Source organism: Bufo bufo, chromosome 2 (genome assembly GCF_905171765.1).
Source record: "Bufo bufo chromosome 2, aBufBuf1.1, whole genome shotgun sequence".
NCBI lineage: Eukaryota > Metazoa > Chordata > Amphibia > Anura > Bufonidae > Bufo > Bufo bufo.
In genome coordinates, this window is record NC_053390.1 from 492,665,849 (window position 1) to 492,686,867 (window position 21,019).

General features: G+C 43.4%; 1 protein-coding gene across 2 annotated transcripts in view; it reads left to right on the plus strand.

Annotated features, from left to right (window-relative positions):
- MLLT1 (MLLT1 super elongation complex subunit) overlaps positions 1-21,019 on the plus strand; it is a 285,107-nt gene that overhangs the window by 257,187 nt on the left and 6,901 nt on the right. For both annotated transcript variants that reach the window (XM_040417782.1, XM_040417783.1), the window contains exons 9-11: positions 3,799-3,898; positions 12,183-12,254; positions 12,346-12,417. In XM_040417782.1, coding sequence (XP_040273716.1) covers positions 3,799-3,898; positions 12,183-12,254; positions 12,346-12,417 — 244 coding nt within the window. The remainder of the gene's footprint in view (positions 1-3,798; positions 3,899-12,182; positions 12,255-12,345; positions 12,418-21,019) is intronic.

Below are 21,019 nucleotides of genomic sequence, written 5' to 3' on the forward strand. Positions count from 1 at the left end.
CTGCAAAAAAGTGTAACACATGTGGTATCGCCGTACTCAGGAGAAGTCGGGCAATGTGTTTTGGGGTGTCTTTTTACACATGCCCATGCTGGGTGAGATAAATATCTCTGTCAAATGACAACTTTGTATAAAAAAAATGGGAAAAGTTGTCTTTTAGAGAGATATTTCTCTCACCCAGCATGGGTATATGTAAAAAGACACCCCAAAAGACATTGTTCAACTTCTCCTGAGTACGGCGATACCACATGTGTGACACTTTTTTGCAGCCTAGGTGGGCAAAGGGGCCCACATTCCAAAGAGCACCTTTAGGATTTCACAGGGCATTTTTTACACATTTTGATTGCAAACTACTTCTCGCGCATTAGGGCCCCTAAAATGCCAGGGCAGTATAACTACCCCACAAGTGACCCCATTTTGGAAAGAAGAGACCCCAAGGTATTCGCTGATGGGCATAGTGAGTTCATGGAAGTTTTTTTATTTTTTGTCACAAGTTAGTGGAATATGAGACTTTGTATGAAAAAAAAAAAAATCAGCATTTTCTACTAACTTGTGACAAAAAATAAAAAATTCTAGGAACTCGCCATGCCCCTCACGGAATACCTTGGGGTGTCTTCTTTCCAAAATGGGGTCACTTGTGGGGTAGTTATACTGGGCAATGTGTTTTGGGGTGTCTTTCTACATATACCCATACAAGATTTCTTTCCAGGTAGCAAGGGATGTGTATACCAAGTTTAGTTGAAATGGATGGTTGCATTTTAGAGTTCTCACGTTACATACACACACACACACACACACACACACACCCCAAACAAACAAACACATACACACGTCCTTTTTATATACACTGCTCAAAAAAATAAAGGGAACACAAAAATAACACATCCTAGATCTGAATTAATAAAATATATTTCTGAAATACTTTGTTCTTTACATAGTTGAATGTGCTGACAACAAAATCACACAAAAATAAAAAAATGGAAATAAATTTTTTTAACCTATGGAGGTCTGGATTTGGAGTCACACTCAAAATTAAAGTGGAAAAACACACTACAGGCTGATCCAACTTTGATGTAATGTCCTTAAAACAAGTCAAAATGAGGCTCAGTAGTGTGTGTGGCCTCCACGTGCCTGTATGACCTCCCTACAACGCCTGTGCATGCTCCTGATGAGGTGGCGGACGGTCTCCTGAGGGATCTCCTCCCAGACCTGGACTAAAGCATCTGCCAACTCCTGGACAGTCTGTGGTGCAACGTGACGTTGGTGGATAGAGCGAGACATGATGTCCCAGATGTGCTCAATTGGATTCAGGTCTGGGGAACGAGCGGGCCAGTCCATAGCATCAATGCCTTCGTCTTGCAGGAACTGCTGACACACTCCAGCCACATGAGGTCTAGCATTGTCTTGCATTAGGAGGAACCCAGGGCCAACCGCACCAGCATATGGTCTCACAAGGGTTCTGAGGATCTCATCTCGGTACCTAATGGCAGTCAGGCTACCTCTGGCGAGCACATGGAGGGCTGTGCGGCCCTCCAAAGAAATGCCACCCGACACCATTACTGACCCAATGCCAAACTGGTCATGCTGGAGGATGTTGCAGGCAGCAGAACGTTCTCCACGGCGTCTCCAGACTCTGTCACATGTGCTCAGTGTGAACCTGCTTTCATCTGTGAAGAGCACAGGGCGCTAGTGGCGAATTTGCCAATCTTGGTGTTCTCTGGCAAATGCTGTAAGCACAACCCCCACCTGTGGACGTCGGGCCCTCATATCACCCTCATGGAGTCTGTTTCTGACCTTTTGAGCAGACACATGCACATTTGTGGCCTGCTGGAGGTCATTTTGCAAGGCTCTGGCAGTGCTCCTCCTGTTCCTCCTTGCACAAAGGCGGAGGTAGCGGTCCTGCTGCTGGGTTGTTGCCCTCCTACGGCCTCCTCCACGTCTCCTGATGTACTGGCCTGTCTCCTGGTAGCGCCTCCATGCTCTGGACACTACACTGACAGACACAGCAAACCTTCTTGCCACAGCTCGCATTGATGTGCCATCCTGGATAAGCTGCACTACCTGAGCCACCTGTGTGGGTTGTAGACTCCGTCTCATGCTACCACTAGAGTGAAAGCACCGCCAGCATTCAAAAGTGACCAAAACATCAGCCAGGAAGTATAGGAACTGAGAAGTGGTCTGTGGTTACCACCTGCAGAACCACTCCTTTATTGGGGGTGTCTTGCTAATTGCCTATAATTTCCACCTGTTGTCTATCCCATTTGCACAACAGCATGTGAAATTGATTGTCACTCAGTGTTGCTTCCTAAGTGGACAGTTTGATTTCACTGAAGTGTGATTGACTTGGAGTTACATTGTGTTGTTTAAGTGTTCCCTTTATTTTTTTGAGCAGTGTATATATAGATTTGCTAGTCCCTCAAGGGACTATAACACTTTGTACTGCTTATGTGGTACAGTGTATTGTACTGTGAGAGGGATACTGACGGCACTATCACTACAGCCTGATCGGGCATACACTGCAGGTAGAGCCTTTATTAGGCCCCCAGCTGCAACGCTAAGACACTGGCACCCTGCGATCTCATTTGCGGCAGTGCTGATGCCTGAGAGAGGGAGCTCATTCCTTCTAAACTGTTTAGATGCCATGGGAGCTAGTGACCATGGCCTCTAAGGGTTTAAATGGCTTGGATTTGTGCTTCTGACGATCTGGGCCCTCAGAGCAGGAACCCAGCTGTTATGTGAGAAGCGAGCTCTTACTCTATTCTGCACAGGAGCCCGTAAAAAGGTTCCAGGTGGCCTAAAGCCCCTTTAGTGACCACCGTAAAAATTCATATTGGTGGTCACTAAGGGTTTAAAGAGGTGGTGCCATGTTATCATGTATCCACAGAAGAATGAGGAGGTGGCTTAGTGTTCCTAGTCTCCTACTGCTGAGAGGTCAGTGGAGGAGGCTATTTCTGCACCCTTTTGTCTCAAAATTAGACAGGTTTTTTTGAATAAAGGGAAAATTGCTGATCTCCTGGGACACAGATTGTAAATGATACCGAATAGAATCACAAGAGAGGAGAAAATTAAAGGGGTTGTGCCAAGTGTTCAAGTTATCCACTATCCACAGTATAGGGAATAACTAACTGAACAAAGAGATTCTGACTGCTGGGACACCCACTGTTCCCTAGAACAGGGGTCCTATCCCCCATCCTGATAGAGCAGCAGGCCGTATATGCTCCCCGCCACCCCATTCATTCTCTATATAACTGTCGCAGATAGCCAAGTACAGCTCTTGGTTGTTTCCCCTCATCCATGACAGCACCCTGCGACTAGGACCTTCCACCAGCACAGCAAACCTGCGAAGATAAAAATTTTCACACCCCCACCACAGCTCTGTTCAGGTTACCTCTCCTCCGAATAAGATGTCCTGGGGAGCCCTAAAAAGATCCATGGAATCCAGACCTTTACTCCATTACTCGCATACTCACAGTAATGGCACGTTCACAAGGTTATCATGTTTGGGAGATGTACAGCAATGTTAATATGCCGGTGCATTCATCTGTAGAGGGACGCTCCCTCACAGATGTAAAATTTGTTGCAATGAGTAAATCAATTTTGTACGAATCAATTCGCTCATCACGAACACAGAACCTTAGACTGCTTTGCATGTAACAAAACTTTTGCAAGACTTATTTTGAGAAGTGTATTATTGTCTAGTACTCATTAAACAGTGACCGATTCGGAGGATTGCACTGTTCAACCATTACATCTTAGTCTGCTACCATATTTTAAGTAAAGTGATACCGGTTTGTTTCACAGGGTGAGTCTGAGTGACAGCGATAGTGACAGTAGTGACGACTCGTGTGCTCCCAGCCGTGGTGGTACCCCTATACAGAAGCTGCCTCCATCGAACAGCAAGGTAACAAGCCACTTTTTTCTGACTTTCTTCCAGAACCTATATCTGAAATACCATTTTCCAGTAGCTAATAAGACTTTTAGGACATTTTCCACAATTAACAATTGGGTTGATTCACAAATTAAAAGTCGCATAGTTATTTTCAGACACTTCAATCAGTATTAAGGTGCCCATACATTTTAGTCCGGTGACAATCACACCCAGCCCCTGTCATACATGTGAAAGTTTGTATGAGAAGTCTGAATGGAGAGAGCCACTTCCAGGCACCCCTGGTGGTGGTTTATCTCCAGAGAACATGCATATTTGATGGTTTGCTGCTCCTGGTGAAATTGGAGGCTTCGGCTGGATGCATCTGCTATGCATGGCCATTTTAAGTGCATTGCCACACAAATCAGTTTTATGCAAAATTTGTGTGCAAAGGCACAGTCATACTTGTTGGATCAGCAAATATGGAAAGAAGGTATAAAAAGCTCAGACTGGTAAAATAAACCTCTTAACTATGTTAGTGATTGTTATAGGTAGCTATTGCTGCAAACATTATGGGGGGGGGATTTATCAAACTGGTGTAAAGTAAAACTGGCTTAGTTGCCCATAGCAACCAATCAGATTCCACCTTTCATTTTTCACAGCCCCTTTGATTGGTTGCTATGGGCAACTAAGCCAGTTTTACTTTACACCAGTTTGAGAATCCCCCCCCCCCCCCATAATGTTTTTTACAGGTAGCTATTGCTGCAATCACAAACATAGTTAAGATGCTTATTTTACCGGTCTGAGCTTTTTATACCTTCTTTCTGTATTTGCTGATCCAACAATCTTCCATACATAGTTTGAGGGCAAAAAACACTTGCCCATTCTATTTGTGACTTAGGCTCCTTTCACATCTGTGCTTTCCCTTTCCGCTATTGAGATCTGTCATAGGATCTCAATAGCAGAAAAAAACACTTCCGTTTTGTCCCCATTCATTGTCAATGGGGACAAAACTGAACTGAATGAAACGGAATGCTTCAAAAAGCATGCAGGCGTTTGTACAGTATTATCGTGACTGAAGTGTTTTTGCTGATCCATGACGGTACCAGCAAAAACGCTGGTGTGAAAGTAGAGTGACAGTGTATACACGTGAAGGACTCACCTGAAATGGACTATAGGCATGGTGACTATAATACTTATAGTTGTAAACTATAACTATTATGTATGTGGTTCTGATTGACAGGAACTTGCCCAATTGGTCTGAATACTTGTCATGGTGTTCTTTCTTGTAGAAATGACTTCCCTATTTCCTAGAAAATTACTTTTGGGGCAGTTCTATGGTACAATATGGGGAATTGTGATAGAATGGTAAATTCTCTGAAACCCCAAACAGATTACAGAAGAATCTTTATGCCTATCAAATTATGTGAATTGAGGGGTTAGGTTTAAATCCACGGATCACAGGCACTGGTTTGTATTGGGGTGCAGCATATTATAATTTTGCCTCATAACCTCATGTGTATCAATCTAGAATGTTGTTAAAGTAAATGGTATGATTACTAGTATCGATCAAGAAAACAAGTTTATTGATGGCTGAGGCAGATTTCCTTCAGTATGATCTTTTTCTTGAACAGTAACCATAAGAATCCTCATTAATGAGCATACATTTGTTGGGATGTACAGAAAGTTAGCGGTTTGCATTAGGCTTGTCCGGCAGGCTGTGGCTTTTGACCAGTCGCCTCTCTGCATTTTTGCTGTGCTGCGGCCACATCCGGCCCGTCCCCATTATAGTGAATAAGGCCGGAGCAGATTTCTGGCAGCACACGCATGCCAACATTAGTATGGATCAGGCAGGCTGTTCGCCTGCCGGACAAGCCTAACGCAAGTGTGAAAGAAGCCTTAGGCCTCTTTCACACAAACGATATGGATTGTGTCTCGGTGCGTTCAGTGAAACTCGCACAATTTTGCAAGCAAGTTCAGTCAGTGATTGCGTTCAGTTCAGTTTTTTTCTGTGCACACGCAATCCATTTTGATGCATTTTTCACACACTTGAAAAAAAACTGAAGGTTTACAAACAACATCTCCTAGCAACCATCAGTGAAAAATGCGTTGCTCCCAGACTGCATTTGGATTACATCCGGATGTAATGCATTTTTCACTGAAGCACCATTCACTTCTATGGGGCTGTGTGAGAGTTGCAGAATATAGAACATGCTGCGATTCTCACGCAACGCAGAGCTGAGGCATGAAAAAAAGACTAATTGAAATGAATGGTTCAGGATTCAGTGCAGTGCGTTCACTTCACACATCACACCCGCGCGGAAAACTCACTCGTGTGAAAGGGGACTTTTTTGCTAGGTCTTCTAGCAATCTTCTGTTGGAGTCATTGACATTAGAATGTTGCCACAACCCACATCTGATGTGTATGGTCCCATTACTGATATATTTGTGAACGATGCATGATGCCATTTAACCCCTTAAGGACTTAGGACGTACCGGTACGCCATGTTTGCCGAGTCCTTAAGGACCCAGGGCGTACCAGTACGTCCTAAGTTTAAAACTAGATTGCGGCGCTGCGGGGGTTAATCGGAACAGGATGTCCGCTGAAATCATTCAGCGGGCATCCTGTCACAACGCCTGCGGTTTGCGGCTTTTACCTTATGCGGCGGCGGTAATCTGAGGTGCCATCGGGTCCCCATGCTGCTGTAGGGGGGACCCGATGGCATGGAAGGCAGCGCGATGCCTTCCTTAGGCATCTGCGCTGCCTTCCGGTGAAGAGCCTGTGAGATCCAGCCCCCTGGATCTCACAGGCCGGAAGCTGTATGAGTAATACACACAGTATTACTCATACAGCCAATACAGAAGTATTGGCATGCATTGTAAAAGGGATTAGACCCCCAAAAGTTGAAGTTCCAAAGTGGAACAAAAAATAAAGTGAAAAAAAAGTTTAAAAAATAAAGTTTTCCCCCTCAAAAATTAAAAGTTTCAAGAAAAAATAAACAAAAACGTCATTTTTCCCAAATAAAGTAAAAAATAAATAAATAGACATATTAGGTATTGCCGCGTCCGTATCGACCGGCTCTATAAACATATCACATGACCTAACCCCTCAGATGAACATCATAAAAAACAAAAACTATGGTAAATAAACCATTTTTTGGTCACCTTACATCACAAAAAGTACAACAGCAAGCGATCAAAAAGGCCCACCAAAATAGTACCAATCTAACCGTCGCCTCATCCCACAAAAAATGAGCCTCTACCTGAGACAATCGCCCAAAAAATAAAAAAAAACTATGGCTCAGAATATGGAGACACTAAAACATAATTTTTTTTGTTTCAAAAATGATATTATTGTGTAAAACTTACATAAATAAAAAAAAGTATACATATTAGGTATCGCAGCATCCGTAATAACTTGCTCTATAAAAATATCACATGACCTAACCCCTCAGGTGAATACCGTAAAAAAAAAAATTTAAAAGGTGTAAAAAAAGCTATTTTTTGTCACCTTGCATCACAAAAAGTGTAATAGCAAGCGATCAAAAAGTCACACCCACCCCAAAATAGTGCCAATAAAACCGGCATCTCATCCCGCAAAAATCATACCCTACCCAAGGTAATCGCCCAAAAACTGAAAAAATTATGGCTCAGACTATGGAAACACTAAAACATGATTTTTTTGGGGGGTTTCAAAAAAGAAATCATTTTGTAAAACTTACATAAATAAAAAAAAGTATACATATTAGGTATCGCCGCATCCGTGACAACCTGGTCTATAAAAATATCACATGATCTAACCTGTCAGATGAATGTTGTAAATAACAAAAAATAAAAACGGTGCCAAAACAGCTATTTCTTGTTACCTTGCCTCACAAAAAGTGTAATATAGAGCAACCAAAAATCATATGTACCCTAAACTAGTACCAACAAAACTGCCACCCTATCCCGTACTTTCTAAAATGGGGTCACTTTTTTGGAGTTTCTACTCTAGGGGTGCATCAGGGGGGCTTCAAATGGGACATAGTGTAAAAAAACAGTCCAGCAAAACCTGCCTTCCAAAAACCGTATGGCATTCTTTTCCTTCTGCGCCCTGCCGTGTGCCCATACAGTAGTTTACGACCACATATGGGGTGTTTCTGTAAACTTCAGAATCGGGGGCCATAAATATTGAGTTTGGTTTGGCTGTTAACCCTTGCTTTGTAACTGGAAAAAAATTATTAAAATGGAAAATCTGCCAAAAAGGTGAAATTGTGAAATTGTATCTCTATTTTCCATTAATTCTTGTGGAACACCTAAAGGGTTAACGACGTTTGTAAAATCAGTTTTGAATACCTTGAGGGGTGTAGTTTATATAATGGGGTCATTTTTGGGTGGTTTCTATTATGTAAGCCTCGCAAAGTGACTTCAGACCTGAACTGGTCCCTAAAAATTGGGTTTTTGAAGATTTCTGAAAAATTTAAAGATTTGCTTCTAAACTTCTAAGCCTTGTAACATCCCCAAAAAATAAAATATCATTCCCAAAATGATCCAAACATGAAGTAGACATATGGGGAATGTAAAGTAATAACTATTTTTGGAGGTATTACTATGTATTATAGAAGTAGAGAAATTGAAACTTGGAAATTTAAATTTTTTTTTACAAATTTTTGGTAAATTTGGTATTTTTTTTTATAAATAAAAATTATATTTTTTTTACAAATTTTACCACTGTCATGAAGTACAATATGTGACGAAAAAACTATCTCAGAATGGCCTGGATAAGGCAAAGCGTTTTAAAGTTATCACCACTTAAAGTGACACTGGTCAGATTTGCAAAAAATGGCCAAGTCCTTAAAGGGTTTCTACCACCAGAAATACTGTTATGTAGCTGACTGACATTAGCGATGTGCTAATGTCAGCACTACATATCAGTATGTTTCTAACATTAGTCCCTGCAGCCGTTTTTGTAAAAAATTCACTTTTATTATATGCTAATGAGCCTCTAGGTGCTATGTGGGCGTAAAATCATCACCTAGAGGCTCCGTCCACTCACCCATTATCCCGCCCAGGTCCTCTGTTCTGCCCGCCCCGCTCCTCTTGTTTGATGCCACGGTCCACCGCATCATTGACGAAATCCCGCGCCGTTCACGGCGCAGTGAGTGAATGGCGCTCTCCTGATGCCGGCTTCCTCACTGTGACGTAGTCGGCGCAGGCGCAGTGAAGAATCCGGCACCAGGAGCGCATCATTCACTGCCTGCGCCGAAGACAGAAGTGAACGGCGCAGGATTTCGTCAACGATGTGGTGGACCGTGCCGTCAATCAAGAGGAGCGGGGCGGGCAGAACAGAGGACCTGGGCGGGATAATGGGTGAGTGGACGGAGCCTCTAGGTACTGATTCTACGCCCACATAGCACCTAGAGGCTCATTAGCATATAATAAAAGTGCATTTTTTACAAAAACGGCTGCAGGGACTAATGTTAGAAACATACTGTTATGTAGTGCTGACATTAGGGCATCGCTAATGTCAGTCAGCTACATAACAGTATTTCTGGTGGTAGAAACCCTTTAAGGTGAAATAGGGCTGAGTCCTTAAGGGGTTAATACTGAATCCACATATATTTTAGGTTTAGCTGCCCTTTAATACACTCAAATCTGTGCTCCAGCAGGATGTCTTTAAAACCTGGCCTGTTACCAAGTTGTACATGTGTGCTGTATATTGACTTAAGGAAAAGTAGACTCATTTAGGAGTGTGATTATGTAGCCTATATAAAGATGTGTACATACACTCACCTAAAGAATTATTAGGAACACCTGTTCTATTTATCATTAATGCAATTATCTAGTCAAACAATGACATGGCAGTTGCTTCAATGCATTTAGGGGGGTGGTCCTGGTCAAGACAATCTCCTGAACTCCAAACTGAATGTCAGAATGGGATAGAAAGGTGATTTAAGCAATTTTGAGCGTGGCATGGTTGTTGGTGCCAGACGGGCCGGTCTGAGTATTTCACAATCTGCTCAGTTTACTGGGATTTTCACGCACAACCATTTCTAGGGTTTACAAAGAATGGTGTGAAAAGGGAAAAACATCCAGTATGCGGCAGTCCTGTGGGCAAAAATGCCTTGTGGATGCTAGAGGTCAGAGGAGAATGGTCCGACTGATTCAAGCTGATAGAAGAGCAACGTTGACTGAAATAACCACTCGTTATAACCGAGGTATGCAGCAAAGCATTTGTGAAGCCACAACACGCACAACCTTGAGGCGGATGAGCTACAACAGCAGAAGACTCCACCGGGTACCACTCATCTCCACTACAAATAGGAAAAAGAGGCTACAATTTGCACGAGCTCAACAAAATTGGACTGTCGAAGACTGGAAAAATGTTGCCTGGTCTGATGAGTCTCGATTTCCGTTGAGACATTCAAATGGTAGAGTCTGAAATTGGCGTAAACAGAATGAGAACATGTATCCATCATGCCTTGTTACCACTGTGCAGGCTGGTGGTGGTGTAATGGTGTGGGGGATGTTTTCTGGGCACACTTTAGGCCCCTCAGTGCCAATTGGGCATCGTTTAAATGCCACAGGCTACCTGAGCATTGTTTCTGACCATGTCCATCCCTTCATGACCACCATGTACCCATCCTCTGATGGCTTCTTCCAGCAGGATAATGCACCATGTCACAAAGCTCGAATCATTTCAAATTGGTTTCTTGAACATGACAATGAGTTCACTGTACTAAAATGGCCCCCACAGTCACCAGATTTCAACCCTATAGAGCATCTTTGGGATGTGGTGGAACAGGAGCTTCGTGCCCTGGATGTGCATCCCTCAAATCTCCATCAACTGCAAGATGCTATCCTATCAATATGGGCCAACATTTCTAAAGAATGCTATCAGCACCTTGTTGAATCAATGCCACGTAGAATTAAGGCATTTCTGAAGGCAAAAGGGGGTCCAACACCGTATTAGTATGGTGTTCCTAATAATTCTTTAGGTGAGTGTATATTGTCAATGCCTTTCTTTTAAAGTTTGAACAGACCTGTAAAGGAAAGATTACCTACATGCTTGCGACACCAGCTCCTCGCTTCTTCTCCTCCAGACCTCGATGTCAACATACATGTATGATTTGATATTGTCATAGCCTATCACTGGCCATAGCCAAGACCGGATTCCCTTGCGTCCATTTGTAATGATGTAATGGAAGCTAGTCGCTGCAGCAGCCATGTCAAACCAGATGTTGACATCAAGGGATCCCAGTGGAGTATTGCATGCCTGAAGTAATGGGAAGCGGGTGCGTAATCTTTCCTTTACAGGTCCATCCACATTTTTTCAGGTCTGGTCACTGCAGTCTGCACATATTTGAATGTATAAAGGCCACACTATTTACATTTTCAAATACAGTATCAAAAGGAACAGTTCAGTTATTACTTCTGTTCAGAAAAAAAATGTGTAATGTTAGACGTTTGCTTTATGTCATGATCCCTACTACACTATGTCTAAAATTCTTAGAGAACTGAATCAGAGGGAAAAAACGCTTTTGCAATGTTAACAGGAAGTTCAAAATCTGCAGAGGTTTTAGCAAGCCATATTTGCTCAAATTTTGTGTATTTTTTAATTTTTTATTTTTTTCCCACTACTCTCACCACTTTTCAAAAAAGTGTAAGCCTTAGGCCTTATCCTAAGGCTACTTTCACACTTCCAGTAGTCGTTCCGGCAGGCTATTTCAAATGTGCATAGCCAAGTAGCTGATTTGTCTGTGTCCTGAACTGTCACTTGCCCAGAAGAATATTGTTGAACTGATTTCCATGATCATGATGGAGTAATGTGATCACATTTTATGAGACCCAAATACAATAACTTCATAATGTATGTAGTTAGATTTATACGGATTCTGTTTTGTGAGTACAACACAAAGGTCCTGTTCAAATTTGTGCTATAACGTTCCTTCATATCCTTCCAACAGTGGCCATATTGCTGTGTCCAGGTTCCTTTTGTTTTTATAGCAAGAATAGCCCTGTTACTGCAGTTTCGCTGTCAAAAGCGAAGGAAATTTTGAATGACCCCAAACAGGATGCTAAACACAAATGTGAATTTATCCTAATAAGTTATTCATATAAATATGGCATTTCTGTACACATCAGTGTTCTTATGTTATTAATGTACATCATGATCTTCAGTATTTCAGGGACTAAAACAAAATAAAAATAGGTTTTTAGCATGAAGCACTTTCTGTCATTTGTGTTGATTACTGAGTGTTATAAAAACCTGCCAAACAGTCTCCAGCTTGTTTTTACCTGCCACTTCAGCTTTGTTTGTATTTTTACTTACTGTACATAGACCACTGGCCGTAGAAGTCCTGAGACTTGCAGCAAGTCTGACAAAATGTTGAAGAAAGGCGTTTATGATAAGGTGAGCTGAGCGATCCAGTTTATAATGTCTTTGGTATTTAAAATTGTGATGGAACTATTAGTCTTAAATGCTTCAATGTTCACTGTTTTAGGCATACACAGATGAACTAGTTGAACTGCACAGAAGACTGATGGCTCTTCGAGAGAGAAACGTCCTACAACAGGTAAGTCCATGTACAGAATGATTGTGTTCTCTTGACCTATTATTTGTCAGTCTGAAAAAAATAGATCCCAGTCAGCATTCCCACTTGCATGAAATTTCTTCTCTCCTGCTTTGAGGTAGCCTGCTTCTGCCTAAAGCCTCATTCACACGTCAGTGTTCAGTCAGTGATTTCCATCAGTGATTGTGAGCCCAAACCAGGATTGGAGCCTCCACAGACATCAGGTATAAGGGTCCATTCACACGTCCGCAAAAGGGTCCGCACCCGTTCCGCAATTTTGCGGAACGGGTGCGGACCCATTCATTCTCTATGGGCCCGGACGTGAAGCAGAGAGCACACTATGTGCTCTCCGCTTCCACATTTGCGGAGCGCGGCCCCCGAACTTCTGGGTTTCAGCCCCGAGCTTCCGGTCCGCAGCTCCGCAAAAGATAGAACATGTCATATTCTTGTCCGCAGCTGCGGACAAGAAAAGGCATTTCTATAGGGGGTGCCGGCCGGGTGTGTTGCGGATCCGCAACACACCACGGACGTGTGAATAGACCCTAAGGGAAAGATCTGCACCAGTTCTGTGTTTAGAGACGCACCTGGTTTGGGCTCACAATCACTGATGGAAAACACTGATTGAACACTGACGTGTAAATGAGGCATAAGGGTGCCTTCACACGCTGCAGATTTTAACTAAAAATCAGTCCCATTCATTTGAATGGGGCAACAAGCACATGGGTTTCTGCAAGCCATACTAAGGTGAATGGAACTGATTTTCAGTCGCATAATTTTCTGTCACAAAATCTGCCGCGTGTAAAGGGACCCTAAGGCTGCTATTACACAATTAGGTTTTGATCAGGTTTTCAGATGTAGTTTTGACGTTAAAACCAGGTGTGGAGTCAAAAAGAAGATGAGTAGAATCTGCTCTTTAGAATCATTCTCTCCCTTTGCAGTCAACACCTGGTTTTAGCTTCAAAATTGCATCTGAAAGCTTGATCAAAACCTGACCTTATAGGGTCGGCCTTAGGCCGCCTGCACACGACCGTATCCTTGTTGTGGTCTGCAAATTGCGGATATATAGACTCGGTCTGTGTGCATCCTGCAATTCTCACAGGACTCACAGTAAAAAAAAAATATATATTATTTTAAAAATCTATTCACAAAACGGAAAAGAATAGTACAGGTTCTATAATTTGCAGCCCAGCCACACTGATGCAGACAGCACACAAAAGACATTGGTGTGCTGTCCGTTTTTTGTTTTGTTTTGCAGACTCGTAGACATTATTGGGTCCATGTGCAATCCACAAAAAATCCAGATTGGACACAGACCAAAATACAGTCATGAGGCCTTAGGACTCATGCACACTACTACTTCGGTCAACATCTAATCCACATTAGAAATAAAATGGAGGGCACCCTCCTTCACTTTGCTGGCTGTGTTTTATGGTACATTCACACGACCGTATAATTCTATCCGCTTCCGATCCGCATCCGTTTCGCATTTTGCGGAATAGATGCGGATCCATTCATCCTATGGGTGAAAAAAAAAATGTGCAGACAACAATCAGTGTTTCCGCATTTCTAGTCCGCAAAAATATCAAGCTTGTACTACTATTGTCCGCACATATTGGTCCGCAGCCCCATTCAAGTCAATGGATCCGTAAATTGCGGATGACATACGGAATGGTTTCCGTATGTCATCTGTTTTTTGCGGATCAGTTTCCGTATTTCCTTGACAACTATGACAACTTTTTTCTTTTTTCTCTCTCTCACTTTAGTTTTTTGTTTTTTATTTTCGTTTTTTGCGGACCGTAAAAAACGGAAGACATATGGAACACAAACGGAAATCATTCGTCCGCTAAATGCGGACACACTGTTCCGTTATTTGCGGACCGCAAAACGGAAAGGATTACACACGGTCGTGTGAATGTACCCTAAGAGAGAGGTGCAGGTCCCAGAGTTGGAACCCGCACTTATCAGACAATGAGAGCATATTCTAGACTATTGTCTGAGATGAGAAAACCGCTTAAAGATTAGTCTGCAGAATGGCGAGGGTTTGGATAACTTCTACTAAATCTTACAACAGAATCGATTTTGTCAGGATTCACTAGTTAACCACAGGCTAATAAATAATTAACTCCTTAATGTAAAATCACATACATGTATGTTATTTGTGTTAATGGAATGTATATGTGGACTCACCAGCTGAACCCACTCCATATATGACTGGCAGTGATCATTCTGATCCCGGTCATTTAACCCTTCAGATGCTGAAAATTTATAGGGAAAGGGTTCCCTCTCTCCAATCGAAGCTACTGAAGCAAACTTGCAAGGCTCCATTCCTTTGCTGAGGCGAAATATTAATATAAAAAATAAAAAAATAGATTTAAAAAAAGTTCAGCCCCAGAGGGTTCCACAGTAGTTTTATGGGTTTTGTTTTTGCAGAGTTTCCTATACGATAAAACTGACCTGTTACTTTCATTCTCTGGGACTGTACGATTACGGCGTTACCACATATGTATACTTTTTCTTGCATTTTAATACTGGGAAAAAAAATTGGAAACTTTGAAAAAAAAATATCGTTTTTTTTTCTCACCATATTCTAACCCATATAGCGTAACTTTTTTTTTGTGTTGTGTACAGAACAGTGTGTGGGCTCATTTTTTGCGGGGCGATCTTTACTTTTCATTAATGCCATTTTGGAGTGTGTAACACTTTTTGATCACTTTTTGTATTTAATTTTTTATGGGAGGTTAAACGACAAAAAAAACGGCCATATCAGAAAAATATTTTTCTTTAATAGTATAGGTGTTTTCACACACTGTGATAACCATTATGTGTTTTTCATTGTTTTAAATTTTTTTATTTACATTTTGGGAAAGGAGGGCGATTTTAATTTTTATTTTAAGTATTTTATAGTTCCCAAAAAATAACAAGCAGTCATTACATTGCTTCTTGCATACACTCCAATGCATTAGAATTGGAGTGTATGAAAAGAAGCTCCATAGGAACTAATGCGCGACAGCTTCAGTTCATTCCATAGGACTGAGGCTAAGTTCACACTTGATCTGTGGCCGCATTGCGGCCCGTAAATCGCGGGCCGCAATACACGGCCACAGTTCCGTGTGAATTCCGCATCACGGATGCGGACCCATTCACTTCAATGGGTCCGCTAATCCGGAATCGCGGAACGGCCGCACTGGACGGGACCCCTCGGAAGCACTACGGAGTGCCTCCGTGGGATTACGTCCCGTACTTCCGTTCCGCTAAAAGATAGAACAAGTCCTATCTTTTAGCGGAACGGCCGGATCGCGGACCCATTAAAGTGAATGGGTCCGCGATCCGATGCGGCTGACCTACGGCCGGCAATCGTGCATTACGGCGCGCTATTTGCGGGCCGCTGCACAGGCACGGGTCACACACGTTCGTGTGAACCCGGCCTGAAGCTGCTGCACAATACTTCCAACTCCCCGATCCGCTTTTGGGTTTTAGTACATCCAGATTCCGTGGTCACTACATCCAGATTCCGCGGCATCTGAAAGGTTAAAAGTCTGCGACACACACATTAGGTATGAAACGGCAGGCACCCAGCGGCTATGGCGCCCGCTGCTCAGACGAGCAGCGGGGCTATGTTTAAAGTTCCGGCCAGCACTGTACATGTTAGGCCTCTTTCACACTTGCGTTGTCCGGATCCGGCGTGTACTCCACTTGCCGGAATTACACTCCGGATCCGGAAAAACGCAAGTGTACTGAAAGCATTTCAAATGCTATTAAAGTCCTGGTTGCCATAGTAGGAGCGGGGGAGCGGTATACTTACAGTCCGTGCGGCTCCCGGGGCGCTCCAGAATGACGTCAGAGCGCCCCATGCGCATGGATGACGTGATCCATGTGATCACATGATCCATGCGCTTGGGGCGCCCTGACGTCACTCTGGAGCGCCCGGGGAGCCGCACGGACGGTAAGTATGCTGCTCCCCCGCTCCCCACTACACTTTACCATGGCTGCTAGGACTTTAGCGTCCCGGCAGCCATGGTAACCACTCTGAAAAAGCTAAATGTCGGCTCCGGCAATGCGCCGAAACGACGTTTAGCTTAAGGCCGGATCCGGATCAATGCCTTTCAATGGGCATTAATTCCGGATCCGGCCTTGCGGCAAGTGTTCCGGATTTTTGGCCGGAGCAAAAAGCGCAGCATGCTGCGGTATTTTCTCCGGCCAAAAAACGTTCCGTTCCGGAACTGAAGACATCCTGATGCATCCTGAATGGATTTCTCTCCATTCAGAATGCATTAGGATAATCCTGATCAGGATTCTTCCGGCATAGAGCCCCGACGACGGAACTCTATGCTGGAAGACAAGAACGCAGGTGTGAAAGAGCCCTTACCCTGGTTATGATTACCCTGGAGGACGACGGCAGCGTCAAAACCACTATATATAGGAAGCCTACTTCTACAAACAGCCTCTTACATTGGCAAAGTCACCATCCTACCCCCCTTAAATAGGGAATCCCAATTGGGCAGTACCTTCGGGCGAAACTGAATTGTTCCACAACTGAGAGGTTTGAGGAAGAGTGTAGGCTCCTATATGATAGATTTTTGCTAAGAGGATATCCGGAAAAAAACTTGCATTATGCATATAATAGGGCCAAAAAAAGCGATAGAACTATCTTACTTCGTGGTAGTGAACAACCTGGAAATCAAAAGAAGGAAGTAGTACGATGCATAGGCAATTACGATGGACAACACTATAAGATATGCAATATCTTGGGACGACATTGGCATATATTGCTCTCAGATGATGAACTAAAAGAGATTATTACCCCTAGACCAGCCATTACATATAGGAGGGGGCAGAATATAAAAAAACTAGTGCATAGTCACTTTACCCAGGGTAAAAAACAAGAGAAATCAACCTGGCTCCGGACGGTGGGATCATACCCATGTGGCGACTGCAGTTTCATGCGGGAAAATTATACCAAAAAAGGAATTTTTAAATCCAGTTGACAACAAAAAGTACCAGATCAAAGAATATATAAACTGTAAATCTATGGGAGTAATATATGCCATACAATGTGGCTGTCCGAAAATATATGTGGGAAAAACCACACAAGAACTTAGAAGGCGTATCTCTAAACACCTCAGCACTATTAATACCCTCAGTGATACACCCCTTTCAAGACATGTGCAAAATAAACATAATGGAAACATTCAGAGCCTAAAAGTATGGGGGATCCAAAAACTCAAGTTAGGCCCAAGAATGGGCAACCTGGACAAGAGGCTACAACAGGAGGAAGCTCGGTGGATATATCGCCTGGGTAGCCTAGCTCCGCACAGTCTGAATGAGGGATTTACTTATGCCTCGTTTCTTTGAGAGAGATTCCAACAATTTCTAAAAACGATAAAATATTTAAGAGATAGACTATTTTTAGAACCACATGATGATGATGAGTAGGGCGGTTACCCAGTTCTTTAAAACCTGCAATATAACTAAGTAAAGATGTATCTCTATATTGCAAATGTAACCGAGTGATGTTAGAGGGATTCCTCCAAAATAACCCTAAAAACCCTAAATAAATACACTATGGTACAAAATAAAAATAAAATATAATATAAGAAAATATACATACCTGGTGAGCATTGGGTGAGATGCAGCGATGTTGGGTGATTCATGGTATCTGCAAAATATAGAAGAGAGGATTGATGTAGAGCAGGATATGCAGGGCACTACCCAGACAAAGCGGTAATATATAAAAAAGATGAGCAATGATAGGAGAAGAAAAATAAGATTTAACCCACTCCCTTTAGGGTTAAAATATGGGATGTAAGATACAAACAAGTAGAAGGACCCTATAGTTATACCAAGTAAATAGATAAAGGACATTGTAAAACTTGCATCCATGCCCTAATGAGCCCTTGGGACCGGGCAGCTAAATGGTAGAGCATTTTCAGTACCAATATATCGTTGGCAGCGTAGTCCAGAAAGATCGGCTCTCTCAGGCGAGCATGGGAGGGGGCTATTCAATCGGGTTGCTAGAGGATGGAAGGCATAATTTTGTAATAAAGTATCCATCAGGTCAAAAGCCCTGCCAGGGATAGCAGTAACTATGGCAGATTCCTCAGCGACAAAGTCCCAGCACATGCGCAGTAGTATGACATACCGGCGTGCTATATTATCGCGAGCAGGCGCAGTAAACCGTGGCATCAAGCAGAAAATAATACTTACAAATTAGAGATGCGCACTGATGAGAGGGACCCAGCCGGCACATAAGTGAAGAACTAGAAAGCACTGTAGATAAGAAGGGAGAATTCAATCCAAGACCTGACACATGCGCATCAACACCACGAGTAACTAAGTACCTGGGCATGCACAATAACAGACGATATGTGCGACTAGCACTAAGTCTGGACGCATGCGCACTAACATCGGAAGAGAGTGGAATCAACCACTAAGTGCCCAGGCATGCGCAATGATAGAAGATACTTGCGATCATTACTGAGTCCGTGCGCAAGGACGTACGGCGCAGCTAAGTGCCGAGTGGTGGAGAAAGAAGTGGGAGGACTTAATCATCTAATGCTTCATGAAATGCGAACACTGATTGGCCGAATACCGCACTGAATAGTAAAAGAGATACACATTAGCCAGCGGAGTTGTGACGCGCGCAGGGAGGTTTTAAAAGCCTGGTCCCGCCCCCAACACATTCACTGCCCATACCCCTGAAGACGCCAAGTGTTTGGCGAAACATGTCGGGGGGCAGAGAGTGATATGTGACATTTTAGCCAGTTAGTGCCAAGCCACGCAAGGTGGTCTGATACATTTGTAAACAGTAAAGTGAACACAGGAGGACACTCGCTATCCAAAGGTAGCGCACTGTGAAACTAACAGTGTGCACCAAACAGAGCACGGAAGTTGCTACGTGGAGGTAGTGGAGATAGCCAGGGAAATACAAGTGAAGGTTGCCCCCTAGTGGCTTCACAACAATATTCAGACTATACAATACTAATAGTAATAGAGCAGGCACAGCTGATAATTTTAACCATGTTAGTTCTAGATCATTTTAAGGACAAGCAAAAAAACGTTAATTTTTAGTACTAGTAATTCAGCAACACGTGTCAACCCAGAGACCACTAATGGTCCTAGTGACCAATTGTAAATATTCAGATTATTGTGTCTCAACACGTGTTAGCGGGTCAAATGTGAATAAAGTAACAATATAGTCCTTAAAGAGGACCTTTCACCCGAATAAAGTATCTAAACTGACTATATAGACGTGTAGAGCGGCGCCCAGGGATCCCCTTGCACTTACTGTTATCCCCGGGCGCTGCTCCATTCTCCGGTTATAGCCTCCGGTATGTTCATAGTTAGGCTCCACCCAGGGGAACCTGCCGGCGTCTCTTTCTCCTATGCTGTAGCGCTGGCCAATCGCAGCGCTCAGCTCATAGCCAGGCTATGAGCTAACACTTACTGTTATCCCCGGAGCGGTGCCCGGGGATAACAGTAAGTGCAGGGGGATCCCTGGGCGCCGCTCTACACGTCTATATAGTCAGTTTAGATACTTTATTCGGGTGAAAGGTCTTCTTTAACATCTCTTGTGACCCACACTCCCAAAAATTTAAATTTGGTCACTCATAAAATGGGGATATTTACCAGGCTAGATGGGACCTCCCGATGGATCATAGGCTGCAGCGCCGACTTAAACCAATTAATGGGCAACCCCGAGAAAGCCCCCAAATTATTTATAATTCTCACTATTGGGGACAAGTGCTCCATTACCTTATTAACAAACAATAAAAGATCCTCAGCATACAAAGCCACTCGTTCCTCTCCTCGCCCATACTTGAACCCCTGAATCTCCTTGGAACCCCCTCAAAATGGACGACAATGGTTCTATTGCCACCGCGAAAAGCAATGGAGATAATGGTCACCCCTGCCTAGTACTCCCCTCTAATTTAAAGCTATTTGACATTTCGTTATTAACTTTAATCCTAGCAGTGGGAGCAGCATACAGAAGTCGGACCCAGGCTATGAAAGATGATGCAAATCCCTTTTTTTTTTTTTTTTAAGGACAGCCCATAAGTATCTCCATTATACGCTATCAAATGCCTTGTCCAATGATAGCACTGCCTTATCAGCTAGATCACCTGGAGATTTAAAAATACTCTTCTCAGATTGATAGCAGTGGACTCCGCCGGCATAAATCCAGATTGATCCAGGTGCACTACCGACTTGACTACTTGGGACAACCGCGTCGCCAATACTTTTGCCAATATCTTGACAGCTGACTTAAGGAGAGAGACAGGCCAGTATGACTTGGACAGTTTATGATCCTTCTCCGGTTACCCCATCTATGTGGCTTCATACATAGATGGGGGGTCAGGGCCGGCGCTTCCATAGAGGCAAGGGGGGCAATTGCCCCCGACTCCTTAGGGGCCCCCAGCGCCGGCCCGCAACTACTATTCTATAATTCTTTTCTGTGTGGGACTGGGACGGACAGGACAGTGTGGTGGCGCTGAGTAATGTAATTAAACTTTCTGGACTGGTGGGGCCCCCCCCCGCCTGTCTCTTTAAGAGATTCGAGACGACTGGAGCGGCATGCATGGCACAGGCAGGCACGTCTCGCGTCTGG